The 21,297-nt window shown below is 39.3% G+C and overlaps 1 protein-coding gene across 3 annotated transcripts in view; it reads left to right on the top strand.

The window, feature by feature from the left end:
• The window catches only part of TTN (titin), a 287,640-nt gene that overhangs the window by 12,004 nt on the left and 254,339 nt on the right, over nt 1-21,297 (top strand). For all 3 annotated transcript variants that reach the window (XM_057551572.1, XM_057551571.1, XM_028168572.2), the window contains exons 7-28: nt 269-554; nt 919-1,071; nt 1,736-1,873; nt 3,167-3,298; nt 5,300-5,437; nt 5,929-6,066; nt 9,282-9,572; nt 9,669-9,791; nt 11,017-11,298; nt 11,559-11,624; nt 12,338-12,596; nt 12,813-12,873; nt 12,987-13,202; nt 14,124-14,266; nt 15,517-15,722; nt 16,274-16,507; nt 16,618-16,862; nt 17,693-17,964; nt 18,082-18,246; nt 18,348-18,516; nt 18,624-20,314; nt 20,458-20,739. In XM_057551572.1, coding sequence (XP_057407555.1) covers nt 269-554; nt 919-1,071; nt 1,736-1,873; nt 3,167-3,298; nt 5,300-5,437; nt 5,929-6,066; nt 9,282-9,572; nt 9,669-9,791; nt 11,017-11,298; nt 11,559-11,624; nt 12,338-12,596; nt 12,813-12,873; nt 12,987-13,202; nt 14,124-14,266; nt 15,517-15,722; nt 16,274-16,507; nt 16,618-16,862; nt 17,693-17,964; nt 18,082-18,246; nt 18,348-18,516; nt 18,624-20,314; nt 20,458-20,739 — 5,690 coding nt within the window. The remainder of the gene's footprint in view (nt 1-268; nt 555-918; nt 1,072-1,735; nt 1,874-3,166; nt 3,299-5,299; nt 5,438-5,928; nt 6,067-9,281; nt 9,573-9,668; nt 9,792-11,016; nt 11,299-11,558; nt 11,625-12,337; nt 12,597-12,812; nt 12,874-12,986; nt 13,203-14,123; nt 14,267-15,516; nt 15,723-16,273; nt 16,508-16,617; nt 16,863-17,692; nt 17,965-18,081; nt 18,247-18,347; nt 18,517-18,623; nt 20,315-20,457; nt 20,740-21,297) is intronic.

Genomic DNA, 21,297 nt, shown 5'->3' with positions numbered 1-21,297 from the left:
GTGGCACGCAGGCTCAGTAGTTGTGGCGCACGGGTTTAGTTGCTCCGCAGCATGTGGGATCTTCTTGGACCAGGGATCCAACCTGTGTCCCCTGCATTGGCTGGTGGATTCTTAACCACTGCACCAGCAGGGAAGTCCCAAGCCATGGATTTTAAAACTCTGCCTTAAATTAAACACTTCCAGATTTTTCTTCCTTTATTCATATCTGATGACCAAGGGAGTAGTTCCTTGTCTTGGCATTCTTTGACCTCTGCCATTTGATTTTCAGGTCCGTGTCTCCGGCGGGGAGGATCTCCACGTCCCCCATCAGATCCATTAAGTCTCCGTTACTCGTCCGGAAGGCTCAGGCGCCCACCATGCCCCCAGGCCCCGAAGTGCCTCCCCCTTGGAAGCAAGAGGGCTACGTGGCTTCATCTGAGTCTGAGATGAGAGAAACCATGGTGACAAGTGCTACTCAGATCAGGACAGAGGAGAGATGGGAAGGGAGATACGGGATCCAGGAGCAAGTGACCATCAGCGGAGCGGCAGGGGCTGGTGCTGCTGGGGCTGCAGAGGTACTGTCAGAGCTTCGTTTCTCTTCCTTTCACGTCTGGTTTCTCCCAACAGAATCCTGCCATGAAACGCAGTCTGTGCAGGTTGCAGGGAAAATGCATACGAACATAAGAATATAACCGAAACTGAAAACCCAATTTGGCTTATGCTCTGTAAAAGCGTTTTTTAATTGGAACAAAGGCTTTAAATCTGTGAGCTTTTCATAAATGTAGGTTTTCATAGTACCTACCGTATCTCTCTTGGCAATGATAAATGCTTATGCATGTGTCTACTCTACTCTAGGTGGCTTGGTTTCCACTGTTCTTTTGTATTTTCTACCGGGCGTGTCATTTCACAAAGTAATGTGCTTAGTCACTGTCAATCCAGGTGAGACAAGAAACTGACAAAAGTGCAGCTGTTGCAACCGTTGTTGCTGCTGTTGATATGGCCAGAGTGAGAGAACCAGTTATCAGTGCTGTAGAGCAGACTGCTCAGAGGACAACCACGACTGCTGTGCGCATCCAACCTGCTCAAGAACAGGTAGGCCTGGGGCCATGCACACTGAGCTGTGCATGCAATCAGTGCTCACATGGCTTTGAGGACAACACTGAGCCCACCATGGCCCGGACTTTTAGGCCTTTCAGAGCAGGAGGTGGTCTGAGACCAAAGATGTTCAAGATACAAACATTCTAAGTACCTGGTCTAAGTCAGACAGCTAGGCAGGTAAGAGTTAACTCTCAGAAAGTCAAGACAGGAGGTCAGACAAGGTATCCAAAGTATCAGGGCACTCCTGAGTTAAGACAGGCAAAAGTGGCTGAGAAAGTCAGCTGAACAAGACGGTACATGTGCATTCAGAGCTGTAGTTCCAGACCGGTCCATCCAGAGCTCAGTCTCTCCAAGAGCCAGGCAGGAAAACCATTATTTCAGGGCTGCCATTACCTTTCTCTAAGCTTCCCCCAAAGAACTTTGCTTTTACTTTCCTCAAAACAAACGTGACACTTGATTCATAGCTGAAAGGTGTTATAAATCCAAGATAATTTCCCATCTCATATTTGAATGGATTTTCTGTTATAGTTTAAAATCACTCTAGCTTTCCTCCTTGTCCTCTCCTGTGTAACATTTATGTCTTTATCCTGATTTATTATTGTGACTTTTTATGTGAGGCGCATTACAGTATGTCTTTCCTTTCCCCTATGAAAATCAGATAAAAAAGGAGGCAGAGAAGACTGCTGTAACTAAGGTGGTAGTGGCCGCCGATAAAGCAAAAGAACAAGAATTGAAAGCAAGAACCAGAGAAGTAATTACCACAGAACAAGAGCAGGTGCACGTAACTCATGAACAGGTGAAAATGGTTTTTGATATGAAATTATTATTGTGATTACCAGCGTCAACACAGATAATAATGTTTACCACAAAGGGTGTTGTTTCGTAAGCAACACGGTTGTTTCACACTAATAAAATCCCCTGTATCTCTATATCCCTGGGTACTGGATACCAAAGTCCCTTAGAGTCACCAGACGCTTCCCTTGTGTAGACAAAAGGGACCTCTGGGAACACATAGCAGAAGTAGAAACAGGGGTCTCATCTACACTGGCCTGGAGACGCACTGGCTAAATATGTGACTACGAGGGATGGAGAAGTAGATGCTGAGGTGGGAACTGGGAAGAGTGGAAAAGAACACTGAACACACAGTGCTTTGAAAATAGCTTAGCAACTGCTTCCTGACTCCTTAAGAGAACATTTGAACATGGATTTGAAATGAGATGGAGAGCATGGCCTTCTCGGGTGAAATAACCAGAAAAAGTGAAAAAGACAGCGCCATGATTGGAGGCATTCAGGCGCGAATTAGATGAGACCAACTGATAAGGCTGTTGGCCACCCAAGCCGATTGTCAGTTGGGTGGTTTGGAAAGATAACTTTCAAGCCTCTTTTAACCCTGAGATCCTGAATTTCAGTGATGATGCCTGAGAATGGCAAAGAGGCAAATGGAGAAAACTGCCCCCCCAGCACCCCTTTTCCCCCCACATATACCTTAGGTGTCCAGATCCAAAGACAGTATCTTCAGGGGGTTAAGGATTTGGAAAACATTTTGCCTGGGATGTGTACGAAACTTTTCTCCCTTTAATGTCTCAATTTTAGAAAAGTAAGTCTTGATATTCCAAACCATCACAATATTTAGGAAATTTTTCAAAGCAAAATTATCGTATAAATGTGGATTATAAATCATCTATACTTGATTTTTTATATATAAAATTAAAGGGTCAGACAGTATTACTTCTAAGGTCTTCCATTCTAATATCCTATGCTCTAAGATTTCCTTTAGATGACAAAGTGACACAAAATAATATTGCCATATATCCATTTATAAAAATTGGAAGTCTTTTTAAAGAAGACTACACTCTCCAAAGCAGTGTTGAATCCAATTTTTTTTCTCTAAGCAACATAACTTATGGTTTAGGCAAGTAAAGAGCATGGTCATATTAATGAAAATGAGATCATTTATTTTATTTAGTGATATCTCTAGAAAAAGGACTTTTCTTATTTTACTTCCTATTTTTTTATATTTAGTAAACATTATGTCACTTCCATTAGAGATTGGGAGACAATAAGGTTTTGTTTTTATCATTGATTTCAGATAAGAAAAGAAGCTGAAAAGGCATTTGTACCAAAAGTAGTAATTTCCGCAGCTAAAGCCAAAGAACGAGAAACTAGAATAACCGGAGAAATTACTACAAAACAAGAACAAAAACAAATAACACAAGAAAAGGTAAGTCAAATTTTGTAAATACGTTGTAATTTGTTGACAAATATCACATTCCAGCCAGCTACATGTACCCTCTAACCAAAACCTCGAAGTGGAGGAGTATTTTGTGTATATTTTCTTTCTGTTGTTTCTCTATATCTAGTATTGAAACTCTTTCATGACGGAAATTCTGCTCTCATTACACAATTTTCCACTCAACTGATCAGTTTCAAGGAAATTGTCTATCTACTAGAATAGTTTGGGGCACATCAGTGACGTTTCTAGAGCATAATTAAGTGGAAGATAGATATCACTCCAGCCCAGTTACCCACTGGTACAATTAGTTTTTTCATGCATAACCTAAGCCCTTGGTCACTTAAATTGTAACACACAAACCTGACATAGTTGGAAGACACATGCAAGTGTATGCGCCTACACACACACAAACACACACACACACACACACACACACACACACACACACCAGCCACGAATACTCCAACTAAATATCAAGGGAAAGTGAGGAATTGCTGGACATCAGAGAAGACCAGTACTTCTTCAAGAAAGTGCCCTAATTCCTGGTTGATCAACAGTGACCCAGAAGTGTTTGCTGCTTTTGTGCTATAGAGCCAAGTTGGAAAAACCCCAATATCACCAAAATCTACTTCTCTCCCATGTATGAAATCAAGCCTTATTGGGTCTAGCAAGAGGCAACTTTTGAATTCTTTCATGTTCAAGTAGATTTCAGTGACATTGAGGTTGTTCCAACTTGGCCAGCCTCTCTTAATCTCAAGCTCTTTGTTGATCCCAGAGCTACTTTTCTTAAAAGATCCAGCTCAGAACACTATGTACTTAAAAGGCTGACCAGAGGTCTTTGGATGAAGTTCCTTCTCCTTACAGTGAGTGAGAGATTTTGAATGCACAGGAACCCAAGTTGGCATAATGAAGGGCATAGAAATCCCTGTTACCATTGCAATGCTGGTGACTGGCGAGTTCAGTCTAACTGTAGTTGTCTAGCCATTTGCTAGCGGGTGCTCATTAAGTTCCCTAATGTGTCAACATATCTTAAAGATGAGGCCTTTTCAGTTTCTAGGACAATTTACTCAGGGGCAGGTGGGCAGAAAAGAAGCCCACTCCTGGGTTTTAAACACAAGTGTAGGCCCTCAAAATGGAACTGTGATATTTCGTCTCTCACCACCGAACATTCTGTATTCTCCCAAATGTTGAAAGGATATCTTGCCATTTCTCCTGTGCCTTTTGAAACTCAAACCTTCATTTTACTCTGAGAATCAGATAATACAGAAAGCTGAGACAGCTGCTGCATCCATGGTGGTAGTTGCCACTGCCAAGCCCACAGACTTAGAAACAATTCTGGTAGCTCAAGAAGAAATTGTCACACAACAAGATCAAATGCATGTAACTCATGAAAAGGTGACAACTTCCTGCTGGTGTGAAATTCACTCTTGTTTCATTCCATTTGCAAGCCACCTACATTTTCATCCTGGGTCTTAATCATCACCTTTTCACCTCCTTCTCTTCTTATGACTCATACAGAAAACTTCAGAATCTCTCAGGAACCTTTTGCTGTCTATCTAGCTTTCACTGCCACTTTTCTTTCCTAACTTTTCAGACTTTCTTTGGATTCTTACTAATATGATATTATAATTCACCTTAATATTTAACATGTTTCTATTGAAGACTCCAGTGTACAAGTCAATTGATAAAATGCAAAATTATGTATTTTTTTATGACTCTATTGGCATTTCCCATAAATTATGAGGAGAATAAGGTGAGAAAGAGAAATGCATCCTTTTATTGCTCATCACATATTTTTCTTTTAGACTGAACTTATTTTGATACTGTTACCAATGAAACAGTATGGATGATCAAAGCAACTCAGATGATAAAATGTCCTTGCATAGGAAGAAATATTCTTCCTGTCTCAGCTTTGACTTAATTTCTTTTATTAGAGGCTATATGAAATTTAATGACCATTTTCTCATCTTTTTTTAATTGTATGACCAGATAATGAAAGAAACTAGGAAAACAGTGGTACCTAAAGTCATAGTTGCCATGCCCAAAGTCAAAGAACAAGATTTAGTATCAAGAACTAGAGAAGGCATCACTACCAAAAAAGAGCAAGTTCAAATAACTCAGGAAAAGGTGAATACAGATATTCGAGATGGGAAAAGTTTCATCTTTAAACTAATTTCCAGTAAACCATTAACTACAATGTGATATGAATTATTGACCTGTATTTTCCTTTTTGAATCCCCAACTAAAAACCACGTGGTGAATGTATGACTTCTTACCATTACTTTTATCTGCACATTTGATTTTCATTCGTCTGTAACATTTGTAATTCATTTAATTCACCATTATCCTTTGCACGAAGATTGGCATTTTTAGCCTGACTTCTAAAAAGCAATATAAGCAATCATCTAGAGATTTTTTTTTTTGTAGTTAACGTTTCTAAGGTTTGTGGTTCCCAGTCAGTGTGTACAAACACTGCCCAGTGCAAGTTAACTTCTTTTGTGTAGTTAACCCTGAATAACCTTGTCTTGCATCCCCACTAAGGGGTGGGGGGGAAGTGTCATACCATATGCATCTGAAGCCCTGTACAATTTAAACCTGGATTTTACTATAATAATCAGATGAGAAAGGAAGCTGAGAAAACTGCTTTGTCTACAATAGCAGTTGCAACTGCTAAAGCCAAAGAACAAGAAACAATACTGAGAACTAGAGAAGAAATGGCTGCTAGACAAGAACAAATCCAAGTTACTCATGGAAAGGTGACTATTGCTATTCCAAGTGTGAAATCCCCTATTATAATACATTAATACTAAATCTCATGTGAAATCCCCTATTATAATGCATTCAAAAATCTCAGAATTTCTTATGAGACACTATTAACCTGATTTATTTTTAGATGTACAATTGGAAACTAAAAAACTGAATTATTTATTACTGTTAATATTACTACATATTCCTTTCCTCACTTACCTCTTCACTATTATTTTCCATTTTTTATTATTAACAGCTAGAGATTCTCCAGAATTTGATGACTGAGATTGCATGCAGGCTAATTTTAAGATACTCCATGGACATTAAAAAAAAGTGTTCAAGTAAATAATGACTCTTACTGTCAAAGAGATGTACATTTTGAAGTACAGTATTAAGTATAAATAAATAAATCCAGTATATTACAGTGTAGAGTATGGACTTATTTCAGGAAAAACCCCATAATTTTCATCATGTGAAACTCTACCTTTTTTTCTCCCTGTAAATATCAGATGAGAAAAGAAGCTGAGAAAATTATGGTGCCTGCTGTAGTAGCTCCCACTAAAGCTGAACAAGATGCAACATTAAAATCTAGAGAAGAAATTATCCAACCAGAATAAATATACATCAACCATAAAAATGTTATTTGTAGCATCTATTTGTGGCTATGAAATTTCCATGAATTTACCTTCTTCCCAGGACTCTATACCCCGGGTGAACTATTTACCTAACTTTATACTTTATTGCTAATATAGTAATTGGAAATTAGCAACTAAAGTTTTTCAATTTCTTTAGCGTCATAACTGAGTACTGTCTGTATTTCCCTCAATGCTGTTTTCTATCTCTACATCTTTGGGTTTTTTTTTTTCTAAGATAGGATTTAAGATCAGCTTTTTTAACATTTACGTAAGTCTAATATTGAATGGCCTATCAGCCTTCTAGAAGTCTCATTGACGACAGAAATTCCAATATGTAACATACTTCATGAGTGATTATATTTACATTTTTGTTCTGAATCGCATAGATTTGACTATCTTATTTTTGTTGTTAAAAATAAGCTAAAAAAAAATTAGCTAAGAATGGAAGCTCAGAAAATGTCTAGACCCAAAGAAATAGTTACCACTGCAAAAATCTGCTGAACCAGCCACCCTGCCAAGAACTAGAGAAGGATCTGCCATTAAGCGAGAACAAATACATCTTTTTCATGAGGAGATGAAAACTGATGCTGTGGATGTGACAAGCATTGTTTCATCCCATTTCATCATCAGCTCTCCTGACTTTTCATCCATGATGAGTCGTCGTGCTCCTGCAGCTCCATTTAATTGCTTAACTGATCAACAGAACGTTAGAGACCATTAGACTCAGTCCAGCTCTTGCAGTGCAACAGTCAGCACTTCTAGTTGTGGAAAGTCAGATTAAGTAACACTTTTCTTTGTGTCTTCTAAATTAATTCTCAGCTTTAAACTGGTATGAGTTAGGGTCTCCAATTCTAGTCCAACTCTTCTTCCTGATTATCTAGGTTCCAAAAATATGAAGGATATTAGAGTCAGTCCACTAAGAAATAAGAGCAGCTATCAGCATAGATTACTCATTTGGGGTTGTCCATCAATGAGTATATGGGTCCACCAGCATATGTATATAGAGTTGACATACGTTAACTAAGAAAAGAACATATAGATGCTTCCCCAACTTAAAATATCTTACTATAGTTAAGATTCTTTTTTGCATAAGTTTTAAATTAAGAATAACATTCATATATGTCAGTTAGCAAAGGACAATTTCTTTGAGCTTAAGTTTTCTCATTATTAAAATAAGTAGAATGAAAACTCAAACTATTTCATAGACTGGTTGAAAGATTCAAGTGAGATATAATGTAAATGTAATCATTCTATAAGCAAAGTAATTTATGTGTGTGTGTGTGTGTGTGTATATAGTTGAAGATGTTAACATTTTAAAACATCTATAAAATTAAAGTCAACTAATGGCCTATATGGTTTGAAAAAAGAAACAACCAGAAGAATGAACTTAACCCACCTAATCCTCACGTATATTCTACATTCTTCTAAGATGCAATCTAAAGTGAAAATAGTATCTGCAATTCTTCAAGGCAGATTAGATTGTTTGTGGCTTCCTAGATGGAGAACTGGATGAAGCCTATAATCACTAAAGGCCCAATTTCGTCTCAGAAACACCTCATTTATATCTTAAATGGTTCAGAGAATAATTTTAACAGATATAGAGGTAGCACACTTGAAAAACACTTCAGATGCAATCTAGATTCTATTCACAGCAGCAGAAAAGAAAACTGAACATTAATAAAATATTCCAGCATTCTTTTAAAGAGCACTGATGGACACGGTGATGTGATTTTTGCGATATGCTGTTTCCAAGTACTGCAGAGAATAATAACATATGAGCCATATCAATTGGCTTGCTTTCTTTAAAAGAGAAACTCCTTTGCAAAATATGTTCCCATTTACGATAATCAGATTCATGGAAATGAGAAAACAACATTTCTTTTTCCTTCTTCACTTTAACTTACAATAGTAATGACAGTAAATTGAACTTTGCTGTGAAAGATTGTTCTCTTGAATCCAAATATGATAACACTTTTATTTTCATCACGGTATCTTCATTCGTGTGTTTTAAGATACTTTCTAATAGATTAAAATTTTTTTATCCCTAGGGAATCATAAGTAAATTAATATGTTCCCTGTGTGTTCACAAGTTTTCATGTTATCTCAGATTTGCATGTGACTGTACAATTCTGTAGCAACTGATTTTTCTGTATGGGAGTGTGACAGTATTGAGTGCATTTTTATCATTGCCGTCATTGCACCGACACCGGACTAAATGATCGGCAATAAAAATAATCAATGAAGATAACCAGCCCCGAAGTTCTGATTTCACAAGTGCTAATTGACTGTCTGCCATGGACAAAGTACTAGACAAACTCAAAACCTCCTTACTGTTTTACATACGTATTGTCCTATGTTGTGTTTATGTGATTTAATGTCTAATCTATTTAAGCAAGGATTCATAGAGTGTATCTAACTAGATGTCCACACATTATAATCACCAGTGAAATATTAAATTCCTAAATGCATTTCTAAGTCATATTTCTGGAGACATTAACATAGTTGTGTAACGTAGGTGCCGTCGGCCCATCGTGCCTTTAGACATGACTGACGTTACTGAGTATTAATTCTGGAAACCTTGTCTGCAGGTGGGCGTTGGGGAAAAGGCGGAAGCTGTAGCAACAGTGGTTGCTGCAGTAGACCAGGCCCGAGTTCGAGAGCCCAGAGAAGCCGGGCATGTTGAAGAAATGTATGCTCAGAAGACCACTTTGGAGTACGAGTACAAGGAGCACGTTTCTGCCGCCAAGGTAGCTGAGCATCCGCCACGTCCAGCCTCAGAACCCCACATTGTCCCTAAAGCAGTCAAGCCTGGAGTGATCCACGCTCCTTCTGAGACTCATATCACAACTACGGATCAAATGGGAATGCACATATCACAGGTGAGTCTGGAGCCGCTGGCTGTTCCCGGGAAAGCAAGCTTAACTGCTGTGGTCACCTGGTGAACACGAGTATCACTGAGTTCCATTTCCATGCAGATCAAGAAAACTACAGATCTAACAAGTGAAAGATTAGTCCATGTGGATAAACGCCCCCGCACAGCAAGCCCTCACTTTACCGTTTCAAAAATTTCTGTTCCTAAGCCAGAACATGGATATGAGGTAAGAAGTTAATGAGCTGGACAAAGAAATGTTAGGCTCAGAGGAAGAAAGTATCTAATGTGTGACGTAGGGTATCTTTGGCGAAAGCCAATGTGGGCCTCTTTTTGATGATGTCTGTTTGTTTTCACGGTGGACTCAGAAACCCCTAAAGTCTGAAACTTGCCCAGCAGGGTGAGCCTAGGCTAGCAGTTGGTTATCTTACACCTCTGAGAAGACACAAATCCATACAGGCTTCTTTCTTTTCACATTTTGTAAAAGGTGGTGTGTTACACAGTTCAGTTTTCCTTATTCTGTGAGACATTTCAGAGTAACTTAAGTGAGAATTGATACCAATAATAAAGACAGACATTGAGAAATCATGTGTTCGTATCCTCACTGTAGCAAAATGGAGAGGTGGTACTGTGTGGTAGTTGGGCTGGATTGTGGAATCACACAACCCTGGATAAGTACCCTGGCCTCTGCCCCTTATTAGCTCTGTCATCAGGGGCAAGTTAGTACATGTAAAAACCTTAGCAAGTTGACAGGGCCTAATAACCCTCAATGTTAGTCACAACTGTTCTTACTTTACACACCCAAGGCATAGAATCTAAACTTTGTATGCTTCAAAGGATTGTAAGGTATATTTAATACCTACATTTGGGCTAGTCTCAAATTACTATTGAAACCAAATAACCATGGACAGCAATAGAATAAAAAGAGTAAGGAAGCCCTTAAAATATTTTTCTAAGCATCTCCATTTTCACCTTTCACACAGATTTGTGGCCGAAGCCTAAATGTGCTATTTTAAAGTAGTTCTTAGGAATTAACCAAGTATTTAAAATTTTTATTATTTTTGAATTTCCCACTGTAATATTTTCAAATACAGCTTCATTGGGATGGTTAAGTGAAAATTCATGACCGAGTTTTAGAAGACCTTCAGTCCCTTTATGATAAGAGTGTAAAATAAGAAGCTCTAAGTATAACTCTGTAAGAAAGATTTTCAGATACATTTTAGAAACTGGCAGGAATGACAATGAGCTTTATAACTGGCTTATCTCTGACTTTTCATTAACTATAAAAGTGATCATGAAAAAAAAAAAAAAAAGTGATCATGAGAACAATAAAAAAGGGACCATATAGAAAAGAGACTCAGACTCACCCCAGGAATACTAGTGGCAAAGCAGTTCCGAGTAATGACTGGGATGACAGTTAAGTGACTTTATTTTCTGACTCCGTTGCTCTTCAGGCATCAATAGCCGGTAGCGCTATTGCCACGTTACAAAAAGAGTTGTCAGCCACATCTGCTGCTCAGAAGGTCACCAAATCCGTGAAGGCACCTACTGTGAAGCCCGCTGAGGCTAGAGTGAGAGCAGAGCCCACCCCTTCACCCCAGTTCCCCTTTGTGGACACACCAGAGACTTTTAAGAGTCAAGCTGACATTGAGGTGAAGAAGGAAGTCGGGGTGGGCATCACTGGTGACGCAGTCCGCGAAGAGCACTTCGAAGTACTGCACGAGCGTGAAGCCAAGGTTGGTCACCGGAGCGCCCGCTGTCTCTTGATCCATTCCTATGGAGGAGGGCCAGGCGCTTGGCCAGTCTGTGCTACCGAAGTGGTCAGCCAGGTGTCCTGCCTTTCTCCATCACCGTGCTCACACTTCATTTTATTGAGCATGGTGTGGGTCAGAGCTCTTTTTCTCAAGTTATTTTTATAATTTTGCATATGCTAAGAGCTTGTGAGGCTTCCCCTAATTTCCTGAGCATTTTGTAACATCCTTTGTAAAAATTGCAGGTAACAGAAACAGCAAGAATACCTGCGCCTGTTGAAATCCCTGTTACTCCACCAACTTTAGTCTCGGTGAGTAAAGTTGATTGTGTTGGATCATATGCATGTCTGATCAAATAATTTTCATATATGCAAAGATCAGTTTCTCAAACTGGAAAATTCCATGAGTGCATTTACAAGTACTAATTTTAAGACCACATACTATTTGGCAAGGAGAGGGGGAATTCTGTGTGACAGCCATCAGTCATGTATTCAACAGATTTAATGAGTTTCTGTTATGCGTATGGCACTATCACGAGACCACTCTGGCCTTCTTTGAAATCTTTGTCTTACTATCAGAGAAGATGTACGTAAATAAGCGTAATAAAATGTAGACGGTGATAAGCACTTCAACAGAGGGAGCAACCGGAGGAGAGCTAGATTACTTCCAATTGAAGGTAGCATGGAAAGCTTTGCTGAAGAGGCAGCATCTGCTGCTGAGCCTTCAAGCTTCGTTAGGATTTGAATACGTGCAAAAAACAGAGGGTACAGAGTTGCCCCATTATATGGCATTAATACAGTTCTACCCTATGAACCTGGAAAGGCCTTACATTTATTTCAGATTGGGGATATTCCAATTTCCAAGGGAGTTTCTCTACTAATATTTCTAGAGTCTTGATCTTAAGAAAGTATTTTATGACAATTAGAGTGTGCAAGGTCAAACCTCCCCCACATTTGTTACAGCACATAGAGATGATTCATGAATATGCACGCGTATCAATACTTCCTTTTTCTTCTCTCTTTAGGGCTTAAGGAACGTGAATGTTATTGAAGGTGAATCTGTCACCTTCGAGTGCCACATCTCTGGATACCCATCCCCAAAAGTGACATGGTACAGGGAAGACTACCAGATAGAAAGCTCCATTGATTTCCAGATAACCTTCCAGAGTGGAATTGCTCGTCTTATGATTCGTGAAGCCTTTGCAGAAGACAGTGGGCGATTTACTTGCAGTGCTGTGAACGAGGCTGGGACCGTCAGCACATCCTGCTATCTAGCTGTGCAAGGTCAGTGGCCACACCCCCACCAACCTTCCACGCATGCCATCACTGTCGCCTGACACTTCTTTTCACCGTACGGTGTCTGCACACCTCGCAATGGAGCGCCCTTTTGGAATTGAGGGGTTGATTATGGGGTCAACTTAACTGTGATGCTAAGCAGAGGTCACTAATGAAACAAACTAAACACCTGACTTAACAAGAGAAACTTCTGTCTTCTTCTAGTGTCAGAAGAGTTTGAAAAGGAAACAGCTGTGGCTGAGAAAATTACCACAGAAGAGAAACGGTAACACGTTTTTTTGCTAATGAGTTTTGTTGTAGTACCGTTTTGCTTTTTCAGTCCTTTCGTATTGGCAAATTGCAGTCCAGAAGCTAATATGAAGGGAATTCTCTTTCCAGCTTTGTCGAATCAAGGGATGTGATAATGACAGATACTAGCATCACAGAGGAACCAGCAGGGCCTGGAGAACCTGCCGCTCCTTTCTTTATTACAAAACCAGTGGTACAGAAACTGGTAGAAGGCGGGAGCGTTGTATTTGAATGCCAGGTTGACGGCAACCCAAAGCCCCACGTCTACTGGAAGAAGTCTGGTGTTCCTCTAACCACTGGATACAGGTATTTTGATGGCTGAATGATAGAGTTCTCTGTGATTTGTCTGATATGTATATGAAGCCAAGAGAGAAGTAGACTTTACCTACCCCACCATCCCTCAAAGGTAGGCTCTTTTGTCGTGGAGCCTTCATAGTGTGCTTTGAGGTATCTTCATGTTTTCATACGAAGTCTTATTGAGGAACAAAGCTATGTGACAAAAGTGGATGGAAGATACATTTCTTTATATTCTATTTTGATTCACTTATAGTGCTAGTGAAATGGAGAAAATGGTGTGGATTTTTACACACACAACATATTCTTCTAGAAGGGATTGGAAAACAACTTTCAGTAAAAATGCTTAGTAATTAAGCCACTAAAAGATAAAAGAAAAAGGGTCATGTAATGAAGAAGAAAGCTAGTTATACATGAAAATCTATGCTAATAAATTTGCTGCAATTGAATATAAAATTTAGCTTTGAATTTCCTGCAACTTAAACAATCTAAAAATGTAGCCATCGTATCTTGAGAAGAAATATAGTGTACCAAAGGCTTAATATTGAAATGTTTAAAGGAATTTATTTTGATTATTCATTTGATCTTCAAATAAAACAATGAACAAAATAATGAGCAAAGAGAAATATCTAAGTGTTTAAATGACCTCATCATTTGCTAACATAAACACTGAAGCCCCTTATTTCCGTACAGTTGATTCTAGTAGTATTATAGTCTATTATTTATTTTAAAGAATATATTGCTATTATTTAAAATGAAAATTTTAACTTGCTTGGCCCGCATTACTCATGCTCATGCATTTTCCTCAATTTTCAGCAATCTTATATTCTATGGTGGAGCTTAGTCCCATGTTTAGGATCATTGAATTTTATACCACAGATCCACATAAGGGTTACTTGTGGCTGAATTTTTTGTTTGTTCATTTCCATAAAGATACAAAGTGAGTTACAACAAACAAACTGGCGAGTGCAAACTGGTGATTTCGATGACGTTTGCCGATGATGCCGGAGAATACACTATTGTTATTCGTAATAAGCATGGAGAAACTTCTGCATCTGCCTCCTTGCTTGAAGAAGGTGAGTGCAATTCTAAGTGGTTCCATGTGCACAATAAGAATGGAAATGCAGGGAAGTAGCAGTGCCGTGTGATTGTCAAAAGGCCTGTTGCTTTATCCTGGTTCTGATACTGGCTGTGTCCCCATCTGACCCATCTCTTGGCCTCAGCTGTATAGGAAATGTTTTAGATCACACAGCCTCCAAAGCCATACCAGTGCTAAACTTCGAAGGTTCTAACAATAGTTTCTTTTCGGTACATTTATTTCTAAGCATATAATGCCTTTGAAAATGCAGGGATTCTAAATCCAGTTGCCTTCCAGATCCAGACAGATATTAGTGATCACAAGGCAGACAGTGGCAAACTGGAGAGAGTATACGCCCTGCCTCAAGGGGGCAGTAGCTCCCCAGCTCCAGTACGTTGTTGCCAGGCACGCAGTACCAGGCTCAGTGTTGCTAGAGCTTCCGATGTTTTTTTTTTTTAACATCTTTATTGGAGTATAATTGCTTTACAATGATGTGTTAGTTTCTGCTGTATAACAAAGTGAATCAGCTATACATATACATACATCCCCATATCTCCTCCCTCTTGCGTCTCCCTCCCACCCTCCCTATCCCACCCCTCTAGGTGGTCACAAAGCACCGAGCTGATCTCCCTGTGCTATGCGCCTGCTTCCCACTAGCTATCTACTTTACATTTACATTTGGTAGCGTATATATGTCCATGCCATGGAGCTTCTGATGTTTTAAAGAAAAGCTAGAAATCAGGATTTTCAATATTTATAAGTAATTTGAAAAAAAAAAAGTGTAATAACATTTAGGTTAAACAAAATGTATCTGTGGGTCTCCGTTATCTTTGCCTAGATGTTCGCATTTATAGTGGACCATCCACGTTCTGTCTCATTTGAGCTGCACAAAACTCCTTAGGGTTAGGATATTATCCCCATTTGGCAAAGCACTCAAGACCCAGGAAGATAAATGAATTGCCAAAAGCCACATGGCAAATTAGGAAGACCTCTAGGGTTGATCCCCAAAGGACTGACTACTAGTATAAAATTCTTTCTACAATAGTAGTGGCTGCCTTGACTTGCTAACATAAGTTTGGGTTTGAAATTCAATCTAATTAGTCTATATTGAGCACTTTGATAGTAAAATTTGGCAGATCTGGCTTTTGGTTATCAACTTTCCGTGGTGTAGGACTTGCTTGAATGAACAGTGGCATGAAGGCTTTTTCATAAGCACATTAAAAATTAACTTATGTTCTTAACTCCTAGCTGATTATGAGTCACTGATGAAGTCCCAGCAAGAAATGCTTTACCAGACACAAATGACTGCATTTGTGCAAGAACCTAAAGTTGGAGAAATAGCACCTGGATACGTATACTCTGAATATGAAAAAGAGTATGAAAAAGAACAAGCCTTAATTAGGAAGAAAATGGCTAAAGATACTGTAATGGTCAGAACTTTTGTGGAAGACCAGGTGAGTATAACAATAATGACCAAGTAAATCACTTCATACATTATACTTTCCTCCCACAATGCCCCTCTTTTTGTTTGATATTTTCATTTTCAAGTGATAGGTCAGGGTTAGACTGCTATAAACATGTCCAGGTTCACTGCTGATGAGGTTCCTTAATCTTCATAACATGTTGCACTATGACTTTAGAAATTGGAATTACGTATAAGCAGGAAAAACAAATACTAGCACAACCAAGTTCATTACTGCCAACATTTTTTCATCAGTAGGATGAACATCGCATATATAACCCATACTCTTAGAATGTCATTGACCCAAGACACCACAGCATGAACTGACAAAGATGACTGGAATGCAGATTAAAAACATAACAAACAATGACCCATCTAATTCTCACTGAAAAACAAACAAAAAAGCAAAAACAAAAGCCTTCTAGATTTTTCTTCCAGTTAAAAATTTTAATCAAACCTTATCTATGAAATGAATACTCTTAAGGAATTTCTGTCAGTCAGCATATATCTTTTTAATAAAATGTCATCTTTTTCACTGCGTAGGAATTCCATATTTCTTCCTTTGAAGAGAGACTTATTAAAGAAATTGAATACAGAATAATAAAGACTACATTAGAAGAACTTCTTGAAGAAGACGGAGAAGAAAAGATGGCAGTTGACATTTCTGAATCTGAAGCTGTCGAAGCAGGATTTGATTTAAGAGTCAAGAATTACAGAATTCTTGAAGGGATGGGTGTTACTTTTCATTGCAAGATGTCTGGGTATCCATTACCCAAGGTAAAATATAAACATTGATCATACCTCCATGCTACAATAAAGACATAAATAGGTTACAGTATAACCATTTTATCTAAATTTTATTGACATATGCATGATATTATTTGCAGATTGCATGGTACAAAGATGGCAAGCGCATCAGACATGGAGAGAGATACCATATGGACTTTCTACAAGATGGCAGAGCTAGTCTGCGCATACCTGTTGTTCTTCCGGAAGATGAAGGCATCTATACCGCGTTTGCCAGCAATATTAAAGGAAATGCAATTTGCTCAGGGAAATTGTATGTGGAGCCCGCTGCACCACTTAGTGCTCCGACTTACATACCCACACCAGAGCCAGTGAGCAGAATCAGGTAGACTCGTGATAATTTGTGTTGACTAGTATTGAAATTGTTTAAAACACCAAATATCTCTGTAGCAAATTGCTATTGTGTGGCAGAAAAAATTGAAGGCTGAGATAGCACAGAAATTTGCCATTCGCAATGCCGGCAGTTGCCCAGTTTTTATTTCTTGTCCCTATGTAAGCTGAGAAAAGCATTTTCATTGTGGAGCATATTATTTATTTTGCCAGTGCTGTAGCTAACGTAATGAAAGCTATAAAGGTTTATTTGACATCAGATTTTACATATGTTACCCTAATTTATACAACAACCTTGCCATGGGAGGATTATCATTGCTATTTTGGAAGTGGGAACACTGAGCTTCCATGACCCTGTGAAAATTGCTTTAGTTCACCCTGCCTGTGTGGTGGTGTCAGCACTTGAAATCCAATCCAAGCCAATCAGGCTGCAGTGTATAGATGGAGTTTGGGATTTTTTCAAATATAATTTCTATGTTTTTCCTCTTCTGAGATAAAGAAGTATATTTTTCTTTTTCCATAAATGTATTCATGTGGTTGTTTAAGCAACCAGCATTTATTGAAATATTTTGGTAGTTGAACCAAAAAGGTCCGGTAACTAATTAAACCCAGTGGTGAGGGAGAGACAGCATTAAGGACCATTCTAAATGAACAGCATAGCTTTGGGGGCAATAATAATGTATTCCTTTTTGGATCCCAGCAAGTTTGAGGTACCTTTTAACACGTACACAAAGTAAATTCTAAAATAACATTAAGAAAGTGCTTTGTCTTGCTGAGTTTTCTCTATGCCTCATGAAAATATTCTGCTTTGCCCTTTTTTTTCAGATCCATCTCTCCACGTTCAGTGAGCAGATCTCCGATACGCATGTCCCCTGCACGGATGTCACCTGCACGGATGTCCCCTCTACGGATGTCCCCTGCACGGATGTCCCCTGGACGTAGGCTGGAGGAAACAGATGAGTCACAGCTTGAGAGACTGTATAAGCCAGTCTTTGTGTTGAAACCTACTTCTTTCAATTGTTTAGAAGGACAGACTGCCAGATTTGACTTAAAGGTCGTGGGTCGACCTATGCCAGAGACCTTCTGGTTTCATGACGGTAAGTATAAGTTTTTGCTCATAAATCATTAAACACAAAAATAAGCTTATATGTATGTCTAACAATTTAACAATAACTATTTTAACATGTTTTCTTTTTTACTCAATTTTTTTACAGGTCAGCAAATTGTCAATGACTATACCCATAAAGTAGTCATTAAAGAAGATGGTACCCAATCACTAATTATTGTCCCTGCAACACCCAGTGATTCTGGAGAATGGACTGTGGTTGCCCAAAACAGGGCAGGAAAATCATCAATTTCAGTGATTTTAACCGTGGAAGGTATTTGCTCTGAAGATTAAAAAAGAAATTACCTTATCACTTGGGTTATAAACAGGTAGTTCAGCCCTACTCACTCAGAGTCATGACCTTTCTCTTTTCAGCTGTGGAACATCAGGTAAAACCAGTGTTTGTGGAAAAACTGAAAAATCTCAACATAAAGGAAGGTTCCCGACTTGAAATGAAAGTCAGAGCTATGGGTAACCCCAACCCTGACATTGTATGGTTGAAAAACAGTGAGATCATTGTACCTCATAAATATCCAAAAATCAGGTAAGTTTGCTTGAAAAATAATAAAGCTAAGCTCATTACACAAATCCAATAACCAAGGAAGCCACAACTACTTCTGTACTGATGATTAATTTTCCCACTTTTAATAGAATTGAAGGAACCAAGGGAGAAGCTGCCCTTAAAATTGACTCCACTGTCAGCCAAGACTCTGCCTGGTACACTGCAACTGCCATTAATAAGGCTGGCCGAGACACTACAAGATGCAAAGTAAATGTTGAAGTTGAGTTTGCAGAGCCTGAGCCAGAGAGAAAATTAGTCATCCCACGAGGGACATATAGAGCAAAGGAGATTGCAGCCCCAGAACTAGAGCCCCTCCATTTGCGATATGGTCAAGAGCAATGGGAAGAGGGTGACCTCTATGACAAAGAGAAACAACAGAAACCATTTTTCAAGAAAAAACTCACTTCCTTAAGACTCAAGCGCTTTGGGCCTGCCCACTTTGAATGCAGGCTAACACCAATTGGTGACCCAACGATGGTGGTGGAATGGCTCCATGATGGAAAGCCACTGGAAGCTGCCAACAGGCTCCGTATGATCAATGAATTTGGGTATTGCAGCCTTGATTATGGAGTTGCATATTCCAGAGACAGTGGTATCATTACTTGCAGAGCTACTAACAAATATGGAACAGATCATACATCTGCTACCCTTATTGTCAAAGATGAGAAGAGTCTCGTGGAAGAATCTCAATTGCCTGAGGGGAGGAAAGGCTTACAGAGAATTGAAGAATTAGAGCGGATGGCTCATGAAGGTGTTACAAGTGTGACAACCGATCAAAAAGAGAAGCAAAAGCCAGACATCGTCTTGTTCCCAGAGCCAGCAAGAGTACTTGAAGGGGAGACCGCCAGATTCCGTTGCCGAGTGACAGGCTACCCTCAGCCCAAAGTCAACTGGTACCTCAATGGGCAGCTCATCCGCAAAAGCAAAAGATTCAGAGTTCGCTATGATGGCATTCATTATCTGGACATCGTGGACTGCAAATCATATGATACAGGTGAAGTCAAGGTCACTGCAGAAAACCCTGAAGGTGTGATAGAGCATAAAGTGAAGCTTGAGATCCAACAGAGGGAAGATTTTAGGTCTGTCCTTAGGCGAGCCCCTGAGCCAAAGCCTGAGTTTCACGTACATGAACCTGGAAAACTTCAGTTCGAAGTACAAAAGGTAGACAGACCTGCTGACACCACTGAAACTAAGGAAATTGTGAGGTTGAAAAGGGCTGAAAGAATTGCCCATGAAAAAGTGTCTGAAGAGTCAGAAGAGCTGCGTAGTAAGTTCAAGCGCAGGACTGAGGAAGGCTATTACGAAGCCATTACTGCTGTGGAGCTCAAGTCTCGTAAGAAGGATGAATCCTATGAAGAACTTCTAAGGAAGACAAAAGATGAACTTCTCCACTGGACCAAAGAGTTAACTGAAGAGGAGAAGAAAGCCCTTGCTGAAGAAGGCAAAATCACTATTCCAACTTTTAAACCTGATAAAATTGAACTAAGTCCTAGTATGGAGGCTCCTAAAATCTTTGAAAGAATCCAAAGCCAAACAGTGGACCACGGATCTGATGTACACTTCCGGGTCAGAGTGGTGGGGAAACCAGATCCTGAATGTGAGTGGTACAAAAACGGTGTAAAGATTGAGCGCTCTGACCGAATCTACTGGTACTGGCCTGAAGACAATGTTTGTGAGCTGGTCATAAGAGATGTGACGGCTGAGGACTCTGCCAGCATCATGGTAAAAGCCATCAATATAGCTGGGGAAACCTCAAGTCACGCATTCTTACTCGTCCAGGGTAATTTGAATTTCTTTCATTTGATGGATCTGTTTCTATTTATCCATGAATATCCAGTAGTGTATTTCTTTTTATTTTCTTTTCCCATTATCCAAATTGTGAATTTAATTTAATGTGCTTTTTTATTTTCCTTTTTCTTATAGCCAAGCAATTGATCACTTTCACACAGGAATTACAAGATGTTGTTGCTAAGGAAAAAGACACCATGGCAACATTTGAATGTGAAACCTCAGAGCCATTTGTCAAAGTGAAATGGTATAAGGATGGCGTGGAGGTTCACACAGGAGATAAATATAGGATGCTCTCTGACAGGAAAGTTCACTTCCTCTCCGTCCTGACAGTTGACACATCTGATGCTGAAGACTATAGCTGTGTACTTGCGGAAGATGAAAACGTAAAAACAATGGCTAAACTTATTGTCGAAGGTAGTAAATAATGATTTCATTCCTAAGTTTTAAAGTCACCCTTAGTATGTGATAAAATTAGCTATGCAGGGCTTCCCTGGTGGCGCAGTGGTTGAGAATCTGCCTGCCAATGCAGGGGACACGGGTTCGAGCCCCGGTCTGGGAAGATCCCACATGCCACGGAGCAACTGGGCCTGTGAGCCACAATTACTGGGCCTGCGCGTCTGGAGCCTGTGCTCCGCAACAAGAGAGGCCGCGACAGTGAGAGGCCCGCGCACCGCGATGAAGAGTGGTCCCCACTCGCCGCAACTGGAGAAAGCCCTCGCACAGAAAGGAAGACTCAACACAGTCATAAATAAATAAATAAAAGAACGTGAATTTCTTTAAAAAAAAAAAAAGAAAAGAAAAGAAAACAGCTTCAGTTTCTTCTAAAAAAAAAAAAAATTAGCTATGCAATTTTCACTTCATAAAATGAATTACTTGGGAATTAAATATAAGCTCCATAGCAAGACTCATGAATTTATACTGGTAATTAAGAATATTGACAATTTGGATTTTGTATTTTTTATTTTTTTGGCC

The sequence above is a fragment of the Balaenoptera acutorostrata genome, chromosome 8 (genome assembly GCF_949987535.1).
Source record: "Balaenoptera acutorostrata chromosome 8, mBalAcu1.1, whole genome shotgun sequence".
Taxonomy (NCBI): domain Eukaryota; kingdom Metazoa; phylum Chordata; class Mammalia; order Artiodactyla; family Balaenopteridae; genus Balaenoptera; species Balaenoptera acutorostrata.
The sequence above is the reverse complement of the archived record's forward strand: the minus strand, read 5'-3'. Positions and strand labels throughout refer to the sequence as shown.